The sequence below is a fragment of the Tachysurus fulvidraco genome, chromosome 2 (assembly GCF_022655615.1).
Source record: "Tachysurus fulvidraco isolate hzauxx_2018 chromosome 2, HZAU_PFXX_2.0, whole genome shotgun sequence".
NCBI classification, from domain to species: domain Eukaryota; kingdom Metazoa; phylum Chordata; class Actinopteri; order Siluriformes; family Bagridae; genus Tachysurus; species Tachysurus fulvidraco.
Genome location: NC_062519.1, coordinates 30,881,878 through 30,901,754, shown reverse-complemented (window position 1 = coordinate 30,901,754; position 19,877 = coordinate 30,881,878). Strand labels below are relative to the sequence as shown.

The window sequence follows — 19,877 nt, the reverse complement described above, 5'->3', positions numbered from 1 at the left end:
GCTGAATGAGGTCCAGGTATTCCGTCGGATGGCCCGGGCATGTCGGTGGCGGGAGGCGCAGTGGCTGTGGTGTTGAGTTGGAGTGGCCCATTTGCCGGCCGGACGTGTTGTGCGCACTTCTTACTCCACCTCGAAATCCGCGGTTCCGACCAAGAGATGACCGGGTTGTGTAGCTTGAGCCATGGCAGTCCCAGGATTATTGAGTGATGAGGAGAGTGGATGATGTGGAAGTGGATGGCTTCATGATGATGGGACCCCACCTGTAGCTGGAGGTCCCGAGTGACGAACTTGATGCTTCCCTCTCCAAGGGGCCAGCCATCTATCGCCTCCACTGCCAATGGAGAAGCACATTCGGTTACTGGCATGTCGTTGGCCTTGGCAAACTCCCCTGACATAAAGTTCCCAGCAGCGCCTGAGTCGATGAGTGATGCCAGTTTAATCTTTTCCCCCCGTACCTCCAAACACACATTAACTTGGGCACAGTTCAGTGATCGGGGAGTGAAGAGGTTTAGACTCACTGGAGTGTTCCGCTTGCTGTGTGGCCTGGTGGGACAGGCCGACAGCATGTGCCCGGATTTGCAGCAGTATAGGAAGAGTTGGCGGAGGATGCATTGTGTTCTCTCCTCGGGGGTGAGGTGAGTGTAATCCAGCTGCATGGGCTCGGTGCTCTCAGGATGGAAGGCGCGTACGGGGGATCAACGGGTTCTCATCAGGTTATCGATCTGAATGGAGAGCTCCATAAACTCGGAAAGGCACCTCCCCTCGTCCCGGCAGCTCGGCCTGTAGGTCCGGGTTGAAGCCCTTATGGTATATCAACCTGAGGGGTCTCTCCTCCCAGCCTGCTTCCGCGGTGAGGGTGCGGAACGCCAGCGCGTAGTCTGCAGCAGTGCGATCTCCCTGGGTTATGGCCAGCAGATGCTTCTCTGCGCTCTCTCCAGTAGTGGAGTGATCAAAGACGGCACGAAAATGAGCGAGGAAGTGCTCAAAGGTGGGAAACGCGGTACCGTCCTCTCTCCATACCGCGGTGGCCCACTCCAGTGCCTTGCCGGTGAGGAGGGTGCAGACGAACGTGATAAGGCTGGCTTCGGTCAGGTAGAGAGTGGGCTGTTGCGCCACGAAGAGAGAGCACTGCATCAGGAAGCCTCTACACCTCCCGGGGTCTCTGTTGAAGTTGTCCGAGAAGGTGAGCCAAAGGACCAGCGACCGCGGGGGTGGTATATGTGGCAGTTGGAAGAGGTTCTGGCAGAGGCGCGCTGCTCGTCGCCCCGGCGGTCCCTCGCAGATTCTGTAGCTCCGTGGCGAGCTCTCCGGTGAGCGCAGTAAGCTGAGTTAGCTGCTGATGGTGGCCGGCGAGCTGCTTGGCCTGGGCGGAGAGTTCCGTCGCGAGCTGGAGGATGGCTGCTGGATCGTTCTGCGGCGAAGTCTCCTATAACGAGGCGTCGTAAGGCTGATGATCAATTTGCAGCTTTTTATTAATCGTAGACAAAACAGGCACGTTCAGGGCAGGCAAACACAACAACGTAGTACAGGCAGGAATCGTAAACAGGAAACAGGCAAAAAGGTCAGGACAGGCAGCAAACAATCGAGAAACCAAAGACAGGAACAGAGTCAAAAAACCAGAACAGGAAACAAACATGGAAAACGCTCAGACTGACTGCAAAAGCAAATCAAGACTTCGCACCGGGGTCAAGTTCAAGAGCGCTTAAGTAGCGTGGGAAATTGGCTACAGCTGGCTGTGTAATTAGCCCCGGTGCGGGAATTGTGGGAACTGCAGTCCGGAAGTGTCTAGTACTCCGGAGACGCTTCTCTGTGTTGATGGGCGGAAAGCGATGCAGATGTTCCAGCTGGGCAAACTAGTGCACACTTTTAAAGGCTGACAGCTACATTCATTCTTCCTTTTTAGGTTTTAAAGTCTGTGTTCCAGATCCACAGTGTTCTGACTTGGCCTATTCCAGTTAGATCTTTTTTTCCAGTACAGAAAAAAAATCACAAATATCTCTTAGTTGACTCATTTATATCTCATTTAGAATATGGCTTCTCAAAATAAAAATATAACCTTTTTGTGTAAAATATAAGTATTAAAAAATAAAAATATTCTTTTCTAGTGTCCTCAGTATAGATTGGTTTTCTAAACATAATTCAACTATTCAAACATTCTGCTCATTATTTGCATGTGTACAATAATAGTCTTACAGGCTGTATTTTATAGGCTATATTCCTGAATGTTTCTCTCAAAGCTTGTACAGGATATCATGGACAGGTTTATACATGCCACACACACAAACAATATTATTTAACTTGAACTCCCACAGTGTACTGTATACAGATTTGTAACTGCCAGTGTACAAGTTTAATCTCTTAAGACACCTATTTTGGAAACGCATCAAAGCAAAAAGCAGGTTTTTCTACATTCACTGTCAGAGTGCATATGAGAAAGAAATATACTCCCTAACTAGCTTCTATTTTTTCTCTATTGTGAAGTTAGTAAAGCACTCACAAATCATTCTGTGCCTGGAGACTTCATCAGCGAATAGGAAATAAAAGCCTCTGTATAGAAGAAATCCAAGTATCAATAAGTATATGTTTTTATTTTTGAAATAACAAAACTTTGACATTAGATTAATTGCATATCCACCATACTACCATTCCAGGAATGAGCTGTTACTAGAAACAATAATGTATTACAATAAATGCAATAAAAAAGTATATATTTTATTTCATAAAGGAATTTGTTAGAGAATATAAATCAACACATTCTGGCCAGTGTATAAGATCTCGTGGTATAAAATAAAAGATATATTGAAATAAACCCAACAAAACAAAAGGCTCAGAACAGCAGGCAAAAAACACAAACAACACTTGGCACAGAAGCAGCTTGAATTGAGTGAATATATGCACATACACTAATGAGCTACAAGAGAGAGTGATTAGTAAACCTGTAAACCTCTGTGAAGTTGACTGGCAGAGACTGGGGAGCAAGCAGGTTCTGGGAGTTTCTGGCAGATGGATTGATTTTGATTTGCTTGTAAAGTGTAACAGATGTCTATCCATATGGTTTATCAGATTTGACTGTTGAATTAGAAAAGGTTGTTCCATTATAAATACTATAAAAGTATGCAGTTTGTCAGGATCCATTTTGCCAACGTTTTGGCATTTTAAACCAAGCTATTTTATATAGTTGCTTTTACTTAAGCAAGTAAGTTATCCTAGGAACTTATCTACACCTGTAATATTTAAAGTGGCAGGAAAATTAATATGTACTATAAAAATTTGAATCCTGCCTAATGTCATTCTGCCATTCCCAAAAGACTATTATCCCAGATATTATCCCTTGATTTCACACAGGTTTATTTTATAGCTAAACCTGTTGAAATAAACTCATCACAACAACCAGTACTTTGTTCATCTACACACAAGTGAAATGTCAAAATCACAAATCAATTTATATATAACAAAACAAAATGTTTCTGTAGAACAGAGTACATTAAAAAAAAACAACTGGCTTCTCTCTAGCTTTCTTTCTCATGCCAATTCACAGATTTATTTTTCCTTATCAAAGATCTGGATCTCATTCAAAGATGCTATACAAATCAAATTAAACTAGACTATTAAAAGTCTCTATTGGTAAGGGCAGCGTTAACAAACGTGATCTAAATATTAATACATGTAGCCATGAAAGAAGGATGAACTGTTTAAAACTCATGTTACATCAGACTTTACACAAACAGAAATTACTCCTAAAGCTTTAAAAACCAAAAGAACTGAGTTTTGCTCAAGAAGGAGAAGAATTTCTGTGCTTTGACAATAAAACATCTTTCCGCTGTGGTTCCTCTATTTGCACGGTGGGACTCTCAGGCTGTGCTATAGAGGCACGAGTGAGTCTGTGCATGGAGGTGGCTGAAGATCTGCTAAGGCTGGAGCCACGAGACCAGTCCATGCGTGTATAGACCCGCTTCAGTACGGAACGACGGAAGAGGATGTAGACCCAGGGGTCCAGGATCTGGTTCCAGGTAGCAAAGCGAATGTAGAGCAACAGTTTTGGGATGTCTGGCTTTGATGTAGACAAGACTGTCTGTGTAATAAACACCTACATACATTGAAATAGAGAAAAATCAAAAAATGGATAGAGATAGATTAATTGGATCTACAGAGAGAATACACTTGTAAAGAATCTTTAAGTATAATCATGCAGGACAACTACAGAGCAGTTCACATGCATGCATGCAAATCACTACAGCAAGCACTCATGCACATTTAAGTCTCCATTAAACTCTCTCATTCAGGTTGAGATATGATGTTCCTTGAGCTCTGCTTGTTATGTAATTCCCAACAGCAGCTGGTACCAACTGCATGAAATAACACAGATACACTCATAGTCATGAGAAACTGTTTAACACATTTAGGCTGAAGGTTAAAGCTCAGTTGCTCTTAAATAGCTTTTTATACACACGGCCATATGATGCTTTCCATCAGAATAAGCAGCTGAAAGGCCATCATGGATTCAGACACATGCATTCTCATCTATGCACAATTTTAGGTAGACAATCGTCCTACTGTATCAGCGTGTCAAGTGGAAACATAATGAGAACCTGAAGAAAAACTACACAGACAGTGAGAGCATGTGAGAGTAATCCAGGTTCAGGATTGAACTAAGGACCCTGGAGCTGTGAGGCAGCAATGCAACCTGTTGCATTACTGTACTGCCTTCCATTTTTATATAAAGGTTTCAAAGTGGACTGTTATTGTCCACATCACTTTCTGCAAACAACTGAAAATGTATATTTTAGATGGCAGGGCTTTGCCATATATTGGAAGGCAATGTTACACAGGGAATGGAATTTAAGGGTGTGTTATCCTCACCCTAAAGATATATTTTGTGTGATTGTTAGATCATTTGTGGTAAGATAGCAGTCTATTTACCAACAGTACATAGACAAACAAGTCAAAAAGTGTGGTCATTATTAATGTGCTTATTTAATAATTTCCTTTTTTTGTAATTACTTGTAATTACTGGTCTAATTTTACACGTGCACACAATGCTGAAATGGAGGTTAAAAGCATAATGAGTTATAAAATTAGTTATAAAGTATTATTGTTTAGACGCTTTCAGAAACATTTTAAGAAATGTAAGCTCAAGTAAAAGCCGACAGGCACTGCAGCTTAGCCCAGCAATCTTCAATATTACCCACAATAGACTGGTGTGGTTGCAGGTTTTCATTCCTACCAACCTCTCATTCTTGTCTTTACTTGTTAAATCAGTTCAGATTGGTCTCCAGTTAACTATCAAGTAAACTCTCTGCAGATACACTGGGCCTCTGTGGATAATAATGAAGACCCCTGGCCTAGCCAATATGCTCGCAGCTAGCAAGGGAGACATTTTGATTCGCTTCTGTTGGTTTTATCTCAATTCAGTCAGTTAACCAGGAATCATTGCTAGTTGTTAATCTGGATTCATCTGGAATCTACTCGCCTCAGTCTAGACTTCTGACAGAGGATGTAAATCCAGGGGTCGAATATCTGATTGACGGTGGCCATTCGAAGGCACAAGAGAACAAAATATGGGTCGACAGCATCAGCAGATAAAACAGTCTTCAGAATGTAAATCTGTCCGGGGAAACAATGTTAGTCAATTCCAGGAAATTCCACTGTGTTGGCCTTCTTGGGACACACATTTCCTGATGGTTTTCATTATCCACAATGCTAATGACAAAGCTTTCTAAAATGTCATAGACAAACCACTTCAGTTCCCTCAGCTGTTTTATCCACAACACACTTTGTTTGACTGTATATTTGTAATCACACCCTCTAGTATCACTCATATGAGGATGGGTCCCCTTTGAGTCCGGTTCCTCTGAAGGTTTCTTCCTTACCAATTTAAGGGAGTTTTTCCTTGCCACTGCTGCCTGAGTCACCTAAGACTTGCTCATTGGGGATAAATGCATATACATACATACGTACGTACATACATACATACATACATACATACATACATACATACATACATACATACATACACACTGTGCACTATATATATCTTGAATTATTTACTATATTAATTCTCTATATTTTTCCTTACGTTTACCTTCTGTTCTATGTTTATGTTCTGTAAAGCTGCTTTGAGACAAAGCCCATTGTAAAAAGCGCTGTACAAATAAACTTGAATTGAAATTGAAACTTGAATTGAACACAGAGAAAAAGTTGAAAGGACTAGAGGGAGGAAAAGTAGGTTGGTCATTGCCTAGAAATATCCTTAATACACAGCATTGATGCCTGGGGTGAACAATGAGTGATTATTTTGACCAAAATTCTGTGATTCATCCAAACTCACAGATGAGGCTGATTTTTTTACTGTAATTGGGGCATACTGTATGAATAGAGTAAAAAGATCCCAAGAGGGAATTCACATTTTCAGCTTTCAACAGCTGTGTAAAATGCTAGAATAAGATTCAGATGCTTTTGAATACTAAATATTTTAAGCAGTTACAGTCCAAATGCATGAAATGCCATTGACCGCAGAAAACAAAACAATGAGGCGTTCATTTGTAGGCTGATTAATATAACACTACCATGAACCATGAACATGCAGTGTACAGAGAAGCCCTACTAAAATATGTAGGTCTCCTCTATCCTCACAGTTGTGTATGTGCTCTTTAGTGAAATATATTTGTATATATTAGTTTAGAATGAACTATTAACTAGACTGTAGTTGATTTGATTAACATTTTCAAATGTGGGCTTAGTTATAGACATTTCAAGTGCACATACGACTATTTAACGTGATGCATGAGCGCTCGGTATCCAGGGGTTTACTTCCTGTGCTGTCCACCACCGGATAGGATTCTTCCAGTGGTGGCTTATCAGCATTCAACATAATTAGGCCGCTGCACTTCCAGAGCACAGCACATTTCCTGAATGCAGTCTTCTCACAGTGTGCTGTTTAACGAGAAAGTAAGGAGCCAAAATCACGCTAAATTTAATTTAATGCCATCATTGTGATTTATATAAAATATCCTTGTTTTGTATACAGTTTAAATGATTAATAAACACACAGTGTACACCATCATGGCAGCATTTGATACAAATACAAATTTCTGACTGATACTGTAATTATATTTTGCTCTATACACAGATCCAAATCAAGGATGTGTCCACCAAAAATAGTGTAGAAGAAATTACAACAGTGATGCCACTGAATATTACAATAAAACTTATAAACTTGTTATATATAATAAAACTTTCTGTAAAACCAAAATCCTGCAAAAAAACTCTCTTCTCCCAGTTGAAATACAGACTTGCATATTCCTACGGTGAACTGGAGATACTACAGTGGGTACTAAGCAGAAATGAATAAGTAACCTTTCAGGAATAAAGCCCTGATATTTTCCCATAAATATTTGTAGTTGTAGTCAATCTAAATTGAGACAATGTCTATTGTAAAAAGCGCTATACAAATAAACTTGAATTGAATTGAATTTTTTTTTTTTTTCTTTGTAGTCTAAATTGTTGCTTTTTTTGGGACTTTCTCCCTAATTTGGCCATGGCCAATTCCCACTCATCAGCCAGAAGAAGTGGAAGCAATGAAGCGAGCTGATTGTATCACAGACTGTATATTTTCCAAAGTGGTAGAACACACTTGGAGGAAAGTGCTATGAACCCACTTCCAAATGAATAAGCTGATAGAGCATATAACATGTGAGTACACAGAGATGCTCTCTTGTACTGGTGGACATGGATGGCCGTGACATTGAATTTATATCCATGATCTCCAAAGGAAGGAGCAAACACTTTTGCAAATGTTGAAATGTATTTTCTTATCAATGATCAATTTCATTCATTAATATTTTACTAAAGTGTAAATATGCATGTAAGCCGACCTGAAAATAAATTTCAGCTGGATTTACAAATCTTTTGGAAAAAAAATATTTTCTTTGTACTTAGCAGCATATACGCATGCTCTTTACAACACACTTATTTTGCACGTGGTAATATCTATAATATTCCATAAAAGTTCAAGTGCCTATTTCATACACTACACCGCTATCTGCTAATAAAAAAAGACCAGTGAGTTTCAGTTTAGGCAGGGGCACGTGTGGCGCGTATGGTCATGTCGTGACTTTTTCCGGTGTGCAGTGCGGAACGGGTGAAGATGGATGCCGAGCAGACGGACACTGAACTGGTGGCCAGAAAAAATGCTACCTCTGTTATATGTAGTGTTAATTTCGTCAGACGAGACGAGACGAAATATGTTCGTCAACAACCTTTTTTATCATGACTAAGACGAGACGATGACAAGACTGCACCACTGTCCAGAAAAGCTGACTAAGACTAAATTAACATGCATTATTGTTCACGAAAAAAAGACGAGACACAAATGTTTTGTATAAAATAAAAACTAAGATAAAATCTCTCTTCATTTTCGTCTACAATTGTCTCTGCTTTTTCATCAGCTGTTACTCCTTTAAAATATTCAGAACGAGTTCGTATGGTATAAAAACACTGTCAATAATAATCGTACGTAATTCAAAGCATTTGTGTGTAAATTTTAATTTTGCGGAGTTGGATCCCAAAATTTACAGCCACGACAGTTTACAGATACGAGATTTTGTGTGTTTGTTCAAATACAACTCCAAAATGTATGACTATGAGAGTTTACACACACAACGTTTGTTTTCACAACACCTCTTTTTCACACACGAAAACGGTCTGTGAAACAACTGTCAAAAATACGACATCACGTTCACAGGCATTACTATCCGAGGGAAGATGAATCGATTCCACGAAGTGCGCATGCGCACCGCCTTCTTTTAAATCATTTCCGCCGAAATGGCGGATCAGCAGTCAAGCGATCAATCGCGGCTTCGCGCTGTTGCTCAAGTTACAGGTCTCATACGCCTGTGGCTGCAACACGAAACTACTGAACAATTGTATTGCTTCCGCTAAAGAAAATAGTGCGCTTCGTGTCTATGGTTAGAATCCTGTGTGTCCATTCCAACGCTCTGTTTTTCAAGGCAACGGTGTGTTATATTTAGCAGCGGTCTGTTATCATGAAATAAAATAGTAGTAGAAAGAATTCGTCCACACGCTGCTCAAAAAAAAAACCCCAAAAAAACCTAAGGGCAAGTCCTTTTTGTGTTAAATGATATTTCCTGTCGCGGCACAGGCGCTTTTATTGTACATGACAGCTTATGTCCCGATGACCGGTCTTTACATTAAAAGCAGTATCAATAAAGTAAAAAATGTGATGTGCAGTCAAGTTCGAGTGTATGCACTGTTTAAACGAGTGTTCTCAACTTCTCACTGATACTTTCGTGATTCGCGGAGTTTTGACAAGTTTTATAGCCTTGATATTGTTTCTTATTCAAAAGTGGTGACAGAAAAAACTCAGCACCCCCAACCTGAAACTTCTTCCCCTGTCACAATCACATCATAATCATAATTAATAATTAGGCTTAAAAGCAAATGTATATGTAAGGAAATCAAGTTTACCAATTACATGTAATATTGCTCCAAATATTATCAATAATAGTGTGTGCAATACCATGTATAACTTGCATTAAGTTGGTAATTTAATTTATATATATATGTACACCTACAGTTTTGATCTTAGGCTTTTCATAAATCAGCATTAATGTGTTATTTTATATTTTAATTTGAAAACGTTTTGCATTTGTTTGTTGTTGTTGCTAGTTTGAGTTTAGAAATACAAATTTCAGCATTATCAGTAATCTGTTTGTGCATTTTCCTTGAGAACCAAGCAAGTTGACTCGTGATACCATTTGTTTATTATATCGCAATTGCATATCGCAATCACAATATTGACCTCAATAATCGCAATATGACATTTTCCCTAAATCGTTCAGCACTAATAAAAATATTTTAATCTGTTTAATAACAGTAAGTGGGCAATAAACCTTCCGTCAGCTGAGGCGTCTCCTCCTTTAATACAGTGGCATTTCTTTTGTCATAATTAAATTATTAGTTTCATTTGTAATTTTAGTTTGATTAATTTATGTATTTATTTTGGCTTGCTTTCTATATTTTTTATATTCTTTATATTAATGACCATAATACAAAATGACTGTTTCTTCAACCCCATTTTTTCAGAATGTTCTTGTAGGTATACTTAGTTCCTGACCTAGTAGACTAGCATGAGGATAGACACCACAAAGCACTATAGGTATAACTGGAAAAAGGCATCTGCTAAATGCTTTAAACATAATAAAATAAGCAATTTAAATTAGAAAGTATACTCCATATAGAAAAGTGCACTAATCCATGCAATTTATATAACGTAGCTATAGCCTTTGTATGCATAAATATACATATACTCAGAAGCATAAATAAGATGCGTATTTTTCTGAATTCATGTGATCTCCATGAACACCAAATTTTTTGTCTAAATGCTTATATGAAATCCAGCACATTCTCTCTTTTTTTTTTTTTTACTGATCCCTTCCTTTATTATATAAAGGAAATTATATTTTAGTCATATTTTAGATGAATCTCTAGACTGTCTCTCTCTAGAGAGTTAATAAACATTCCTCTCCTTTTCTGTTTTAGTTCTTATGCAAAGCAAGTAAAACTTTAGACTCCACAAAGATAAAAAAATACACCACACATTCATTTTACACAGTCACACACTTACCAGCAGTGGATACCAGCAGATGGATGCAATGACCATGATAAGGATGAGCTGTACCATCATCTCCACCTCATGGTCTCTCCGACGCTGAGCGGAGTCCTGTCCACAGCAGACCCTCAGCAAGGTGACCACGCTTACTGTGTTTAGGATGAAGGACACAGCCAGAGATGTTAGCCCAACCAGTGAGAACACCAGGCAGAAGGCCATATCCAGGGGGAAAGAGCTGATGTTCAGGAAGCACCATGAACCTGGCATCTGGAGGTGGTAACTGCCCAGACCGAGTGAAGGCAAGAGGCTGATACACCCGGCCATCACCCACACGCTGCCCACCATGGCATACACTCTGCTCTTTGACTTGTTGGTGGAGCGTGCAAATGGACAAGTGATGCCTACGAATCGTTCCACGGCCATTGTGGCACTCAAAAGGAGAGGACACAGGCCATAGAACACCATAGACATGCCCATGAAGTTGCAGAAGTGACAGTAAGGATCTATTTCCATCCATTTGAAGCCTGTGATGTGGAAAGAGACTACAATGGCTCCAGTGACCAGCAGGCCCATGAAGTCTGTAATCACCAGACCCCCCAGAAATATAAGAAAGGATGAGCGAGACCGGCTGTGTGTTTGCTTGAAGGACTTGACCAGTACAATAAAGGCGAACAGATTAGAGCTGAGACCCAGCACACAGAGCACGCCTGAGTAGTAGGCCGAAGCGATGGTGTGGTTGACTCTGAAAGGAGGTCTGTTTATTGAAAAACAGTAGGAAAGGTTTAAAGTCTCATTGCTTGGGTGGAGTGACATCGTGGTGGCACAACTTGCTTTATTTGATGCTTTTTAAAAATTGTCCTTTTGGTTGTGTGATCATGTCATCCTGTGGGCTTAACTCCAGATCTTCTAAATTAATCAAAAAACATAATCATCAAAATTGAGCCTATGCATGATCTGTGGGTCAACACTTCTATATTCATTCACTGACCAGTTTATTAGGGAAGTACACATGCATATCATGCAATTCTCCAATCTGTCAATTATCTGGCACCAACATAATGCATAAAATCAGCCTAACATCATCAGAATGCTGAAAAAAGTTGTAAATTTAGTGAATTTGAATGAGACATGGCTGGTAGCAGATGGGCTAGTTCATGTATTTCCAGTCTTCAACTACCCTGTTCGTGGTTATGGAATAAAAACACTGTCAATAATAATCGTACGTAATTCAAAGCATTTGTGTGTAAATTTTAATTTTGCGGAGTTGGATCCCAAAATTTACGGCCACGACAGTTTACAGATACGAGATTTTGTGTGTTTGTTCAAATACAACTCCAAAATGTACGACTATGACAGTTTACACACACAACGTTTGTTTTCACAACACCTCTTTTTCACACACGAAAAAGGTCTGCGAAACAACTGTCAAAAATATGTCATCACGTTTACAGGCATTACTATCCGAGGGAAGATGAATCGATTCCACGAAGTGTGCAAGCGCCCCGCCCTCTTTTAAACCACTGGCGAAATGGCGGATCAGCAGCCAAGCGCTCACTCATCGTCAGTGTTGTATAAAGTATTAGAAAGCAATACTTGAGTAAAAGTACAAGTATCATACTAGAAAAAACCTTTGGTAGAAGTGAAAGTCACCTTTTAGAATACTACTCAAGTAAAAGTCTTAAAGTATCTGATATTTACTGTACTTAAGTATCAAAAGTCATTTTCTGATATTCAATGTACTTAAGTATTTGAAGTAAAATTTCAGTGATTTTCGGTAGGTATAAGAGCAGGGGCGGTTCTAGGGTTTCATCTTTAGGGGTTTTAGCCCTCAGTGAGAATTTAAAACAAGAAGAGTTTTATATTATATATTATATGACTACATAGTAAGCCAAAAGTTATGGTATTATTAAATGGCAAAAGTGGACACCAAAATTTTATGCGTGATGTAATGATGCCAGTCTTGAATCAAATCAGTTCATGTATGTGTGCATTCTCTACAAACAGCGTGTCCAATGAATGCAGTCATTAAAAAACAAATATTCACAAAGACCAAATCAATAAATGTTATTTTTATTTAGTATTGTATGGATAGTTTGCATTAATATGTTGTTTGTGCTACAACTCTGGTAATAAGAATAGTGAAATTTCACTGCTTTTGGTTGCTGTATTTGCAGCTTTCCAATTAATGTTATACATTAACGCCTCCAGCTCTGACTGTGCGTGCACGCTGCGCGTACCTGTGCTTCTCTGTACAGCGTGCAATGCAATCTAGGAGTAGTGATTCACCAAACCTCTCTTATTGCAGTCACACACATTTCTTCTGATTCTATTTTGTAGTAACGAAGATGCTTAGTGGAAATATAACGGAGTAAAAGTATACATTTTATCTAGGAAAGTTGACATAAATTTTAATAGCGAAGTAAAGTACAGATATGTGACATTTCTACTTAAGTACAGTAACGAAGTGTTTTTACTCCGTTACATTACAACACTGCTCATCGTCTCAGGTAAGTTGGTTTTTCCTTCCAAATTCGGACATGTTTAAGGGTTAGATATCACTAATAACAGAGAGGAGTAATATTACAGAGATAGGTTAACTATAGTAAGATTAGCTCTCAGAGTAAGGTTACATTAGGTGCTTAAAGAATACAGCTGTTTAGGAGGTCATCACTGCAGTCTGCAGCGTGATGAGATAGGCCTACATAAAAGAATTAGCAATTTTAAGTGTTAACTTACTAACAGCTGTGTACATGCACTGGAATACACAGGTCATACAATATGTGTTCACTGCTTAAGTGTTAAAGTCATATTTTATTGTTTATCAGGTTCCATTAGGTGACATCTTGCACTCAGCCCTGAATCTGGTGTCGATGTTGACCGACACCTTAAGTGTTGGACAACAGAAAATGGCGAACCAGTCCAATATCAGTGGACAGTTAGCACAAGTAAGAAGCTCCAAGTCAAATGGGCAGTCAGTGCAGCAGGAAATGGCTAGGTGTGAGGTGTGTGTGTGTGTGTGTGTGTGTGTGTGTGTGTGTCTTTTATGTAGGCCTATCTCATCACGCTACAGACTGCAGTGATGACCTCCTAAACAGCTGTATTCTTTAAGCACCTAATGTAACCTTACTCTGAGAGCTAATCTTACTTACTATAGTTAACCTATCTCTGTAATATTACTCCTCTCTGTTATTAGTGATATCTAACCCTTAAACATGTCCGAATTTGGAAGGAAAAACCAACTTACCTGAGACGATGAGCAGTGTTGTAATGTAAAGGAGTAAAAACACTTCGTTACTGTACTTAAGTAGAAATGTCACATATCTGTACTTTACTTCGCTATTAAAATTTATGTCAACTTTCCTAGATAAAATGTATACTTTTACTCCGTTATATTTCCACTAAGCATCTTCGTTACTACAAAATAGAATCAGAAGAAATGTGTGTGACTGCAATAAGAGAGGTTTGGTGAATCACTACTCCTAGATTGCATTGCACGCTGTACGGAGAAGCACAGGTACGCGCAGCGTGCACGCACAGTCAGAGCTGGAGGCGTTAATGTATAACGTTAATCGGAAAGCTGCAAATACAGCAACCAAATGCAGTGAAATTTCACTATTCTTATTACCAGAGTTGTAGCACAAACAAAATATTAATGCAAACTATCCATACAATACTAAATAAAAATAACATTTATTAATTTGGTCTTTGTGAATATTTGTTTTTTAATGACTGCATTCATTGGACACACTGTTTGTAGAGAATGCACACATACATGAACTGATTTGATTCAAGACTGGCATCATTACATCACGCATAAAATTTTGGTGTCCACTTTTGCCATTTAATAATACCATAACTTTTGGCTTACTATGTAGTCATATAATATATAATATAAAACTTTTCTTGTTTTAAATTCTCACTGAGGGCTAAAACCCCTAAAGTTGAAACCCTAGAACCGCCCCTGCTCTTATACCTACCGAAAATCACTGAAATTTTACTTTTACTTCAAATACTTAAGTACATTGAATATCAGAAAATGACTTTTGATACTTAAGTACAGTAAATATCAGATACTTTAAGACTTTTACTTGAGTAGTATTCTAAAAGGTGACTTTCACTTCTACCAAAGGTTTTTTCTAGTATGATACTTGTACTTTTACTCAAGTATTGCTTTCTAATACTTTATACAACACTGACGATGAGTGAGCGCTTGGCTGCTGATCCGCCATTTCGCCAGTGGTTTAAAAGAGGGCGGGGCGCTTGCACACTTCATGGAATCGATTCATCTTCCCTCGGATAGTAATGCCTGTAAACGTGATGACGTATTTTTGACAGTTGTTTCGCAGACCGTTTTCGTGTGTGAAAAAGAGGTGTTGTAAAAACAAGCGTTGTGTGTGTAAACTGTCATAGTCGTACATTTTGGAGTTGTATTTGAACAAACACACAAAATCTCGTATCTGTAAACTGTCGTGGCCGTAAATTTTGGGATCCAACTCCGCAAAATTAAAATTTACACACAAATGCTTTGAATTACGTACGATTATTATTGACAGTGTTTTTATTCCATACGTGGTGACCTGTGCGCACTGTCATCCTGTTCAGATTCCTGTTCTTGGCTGGCATAAGTGAAATCCTGTGGGGTCCAGTGGGCTGTTGTAGCCCATCCACCTAAAGGTTCCATATGTTGTACATTCTAAGATGACCTTCTGCAAACCCAATGCTTACTCTGGATGTTTTCTCTTTGTGAACCTTACACATTTTTCTGTGTCTGAAGGTGATCCCCAGGAGATAAGAGTTTCTGAAATACTGAAACCAGCCTGTCCAGATATACCAAAAACCTTGCCACTGTCATTGACATCATATCTTTTCCATGTTTTGATGTAAACATTAACCTGAAGCACATTCCTCTGCTGTTTCATGATTGTCTGATTGAACAATTGAATTATTGAGCAGGGATGAGAGTATATTGTATGCTACAAGGAGCTAATGAGCTACTTGCACAAACATAAAAAATCAACACATTTCTCGACATTAATGGCAAGATAAACATCAGTGACGTTCAACATACAGTATTTGTAAAAACACTTGCAATTCACATTTTAGTCAGCTGGAGAAAGGTGACAGACTATATGATTCATCATACATCAACAATTATGAATATAAGATAGTGGCTATTAAAAAAAAGAACACCCAAGCTAACCTTAACCCAATATTATGACTTTGTTGTATAACTGAAACTAAACCCAAATGTTAGCTGTTGTCCGAAGTCTCAGTTCACTTATACCTGTTTCTGACTTAAATAAAATTAACTTGAATGATGGTAATACAGGATTAAAGCATAGTGGTGCTTTTAAATATGTTTTATATATATGTTATAATAGTGCATTTCCTTCATAGGTTTGCATTAACTTAACACAGGGATGTCTAAACTCATATATATATATATATATATATATATATATATATATATATATATATATATATATATATATATATATATATATATATATATATATAGCTGTGTGAGGGCAAGAAAATCATGGGCCACAGGTGATCTGTAAAAATAAAAACAGACCTACCATGGATATAAAAAGTCTATACAGGTTTTTATATGGCAGGCTTTTCTGATATAAAGAAATGAAAAAGATAAATCAAGTCAGAACATTTTCCAGCCTCAATGTGAAAGTACAATGTACAACACTTTATTAAAAGCAATCAGAAACATTTGAGGGAAAATATAAGGAACAATAACCCAGTTGCATCTGTTGCATTTCCTAATACTTAGTGGAAGGACCTTTTGAATTTTTTTCACTCTCATTCTTTTTGGATAAGAATCTAATAACATGGCACATATTAACGAGGCAAAATCCTCTCATGTTTTCTTGCAAAAATATTCTAGATCCATCAAATTGTAAATGCATCTCCTTTGCAAAGCCAGCTTCAGGTCACGACCCAGATTTTTAGATGGATTCAGGTCTGGCTTTGTCATTCCAAATTGATTAAAAAGTCAAATCAAAAGGTGTTTCAACTGAACATTAGTGTAATGGTTGCACATTTATGCTACTAGGTTATTATCAGATGTTTTTGTTTAAATTCTTTTCCATCTTTACATGTTTAATTTCACATTGAGGGTGAAAAAAGTTCTCAAATGATTTATTTTTTATCACACAAACTTGCAAATTTAAGAGATCTTTAACATATTTTAAAATGAATAAATAAATAAATGTTTAAATTTTTTACAGTTATCCATTGTAGATAATGTCACAATACAGCAATCCACAGGATCTACATTAAAATTCCATGGGATGTAGTCCCTACTCATCCAGATACTGATTTAGCACATCTGTCTCAATCAGACATACACATACACTCAGACTCAGACACATTCAGGTCTTGACCAGGTCATGTTTGTAGCATTGTGTCTTCAGTGCTAAACTAGAAAAGTAAATGTCACACTGCAAATATAGAGGAAAATCTGATTATTTATAATGTTGTAGCGACTGGACCATTTGTTATGACTCCGTTATTTGTAGTGAAATGTTTGTTTTCAAGATTTTTTTCCCTTTTTTGGTAAAAGTCTGGCAACATGACTAAAAGCCCATTCACTGTTTACTGGACAAGAGCAGACTTTGGCACCAGGCGTCCCTTTTAACGATGGATCTGTTTGTCAAAACAGCATGCTCACAATAAAGACATAACAAATAAGCCAAAGACCAAACTCACTCACAAACAAAAGAAAATCTTTTTCTAAACAGATGAAGAACCGTCTCATTGCATCCTGGGACTTTGAGTCTGCATCTCCATTACTGTACTTCAATGTTTTTATGGATTTCACATTATATAATATGAATTAATTTTGCCTCAGAAAATAATGAGTGAGAAATGAAGGAGTTGCTCTTTTGTTTTAGGAGCTAAAGAGAAATACCTTTATCTCTAATGTTTATGATTGGGTCATCCCCCCTCACAATACCACTCTTATTGTGTGTTATACTAGAATTGTATGTCAGAATGTCACAAATCCAAAAATCTGACTTAGACTTTAGTTTGACTTAACTGTAGATTAAATTCCACTGACACTCTCAGTGTATATTAATTTAATAAACATTATTAATCATTTTCTCAAATCATATTTTTGGAGCCATAGAGCTTTCTATTAACACATTCTCTCTTAGTTGACTTTGGTGCTTGGGCCCCTAAATGTACAGGTATAACAAAAATATCTCAAAACCAGGTTTAGACTCTTACAAACCTATTACACGAGTTTTCCATTCCACATATTGACCCATTAACTAAGAACACGGAATAGAAATAAAATAGAAGTCAGTGTTCCACTTAGAAGAAATCCATCTGGTATGAATAACTACTCAGGATGACATCAGTAGGAAAGGAACCTTCTAAACTGAAAGTATATTAAATTGTATAGATAAACACTTAAAAGCTATGTCACACACAATCAAATGATTGAATCATGTGAGTTCATCTGTTTTTCCCTTACAACTGATTTTAGATGCTTGCCTTTACACATATACACCCATACTGTACACGTTCATACAGTATAACATCAGACTTAGTGCAATGTATAATATGCCTTTGTTTTATACAGAACTTTAACCCACAAAGTTTTAATACAACAGGAATCGTTTCGACAAAATGAAGGAAGTTAAAACTACTCCTAAAGTAAATCAGGATCATTATTACCTTGCGGATGAAGCTTCCTCCGGAGAGCATTTGTTTGCTGGCTTTGTTGCTTCTTATTGTAACTCTAGCACGCCTTTATACTAGGCGTGAATGCTCTGGATGGAAGGCCAACAGGGTCATAAAAAGCGCAAATATTTACTAGAACTGTTTTATAAATATATATTTATATTCAAATACTCAAAATACTGTTGGGATTTAAATAATCAAAATAATGATAATGTACACATTAAAATACATTAAATATATTTGTTTTTTTATAGCTCTGGTGTTAATTTATTATTTGGTATTGTAATTGTGATGAGCAGTGACTAGTAATACAGTCACATTTCAACAACCTCATACAGGATTCACTGTTAGCACCAAAAGCTGTTAGCACCTTTTTCTTTCATTTTAAAATTTGGATTTATCGATTAATATTGGTTATAATGCATACATTCAACCAATGGGCAATGTGTAGTGATGTAGTTTCTTATGCAAAACCATGGACATTTAAATAATGCAGGCAACTGTGAGGAAAGCAAAAGTAAATATATTATCGGATAAAATCAATACAATTCAAATCAATTACAGATAAAATATACTGTTATTATAATACCACTTATTCAATATTAAAAGTTTTTTTTTTAAAAAGTATTAAAAACTTTTTGAAATTGGAGAAATTACTAAAATATAAAAAATTTTTTTACATTGAATATATTACTACTAAAAAATAAATCCATTATATTTAAACTTGCATCACTTATATCAGATATAAGAAATTGCTATAAGCTATAAGAAAACCTGGTTGTTTTGAGACTTTGATTACAGTTCTTCTGCAAATTGCTATGGGTATTTTGTCTCAGTAGGTTTAGTATTATCAAATCAATACAAACTTTAAAAACACTGGGCCTCATTTATCACAACTTTAGTTTAGCGATAATGATAGCAAAGATAATGTTTAACAATGGCTAAGTCAAAGTCCTGACCTTAATCCAAAAGAAAAAAAGGACCTGAAGCAAGCAGTTCATATAAGGACACCCACAAAAATCTGAGTGTTGAAGCTCTTCTGTACTGAGGAATTGAACAACATTCTTCTAACCTGTTGTGCAGGATTGAAAAAAGTTACCAAGAACTTTATTACCTTTTTAGTTATTGTTGCACAAGGGCTCACAACAGATTCCACAAACAGAAATCAAAGGTTCACATACTTTTGCAAATCAAAGATATGTAATGCTGGATCCTTTTTCTCAGTAAATAAATAAAGAAGTACAATATTGTTGGCTCATTTGTTTGATTGCATTTTATTTGTTTACTTTTAGGACTTATCTGATTATGTTTTGGGTATGAAAGGAATATATTCCAGCGACATTGTATATATAATGTAAATATATATATCATGTAAAATGGATGGTGTTGAAGAACTTTAGTGTCCAACACAGAGCTCTGACCTCAACCCTACCGAACACCTTTAAGATGGACTGGAGTGCCTACTTTGCACAAGGATCAAACAGGATTCACTGTTAGTGCCTAAAACAAACAAGCAAGTTCTTCTTTTCTCACTCTTATAGGG

The 19,877-nt window shown here is 37.5% G+C and overlaps 1 protein-coding gene across 1 annotated transcript; it reads right to left on the bottom strand.

The window, feature by feature from the left end:
* Nucleotides 1-2,561: 2,561 nt before the first annotated feature.
* On the bottom strand, nt 2,562-18,414 carry tbxa2r (thromboxane A2 receptor). The gene is made up of 3 exons (XM_027159562.2): nt 18,329-18,414; nt 10,646-11,536; nt 2,562-4,087 (listed from the first exon to the last, which is right to left on the bottom strand). Exons 2-3 carry the CDS (start codon nt 11,441-11,443, stop codon nt 3,773-3,775), a joined length of 1,113 nt encoding a protein of 370 aa, XP_027015363.1. The 5' UTR covers nt 11,444-11,536; nt 18,329-18,414; the 3' UTR covers nt 2,562-3,772.
* Between the last annotated feature and the right edge of the window lie 1,463 nt (nt 18,415-19,877).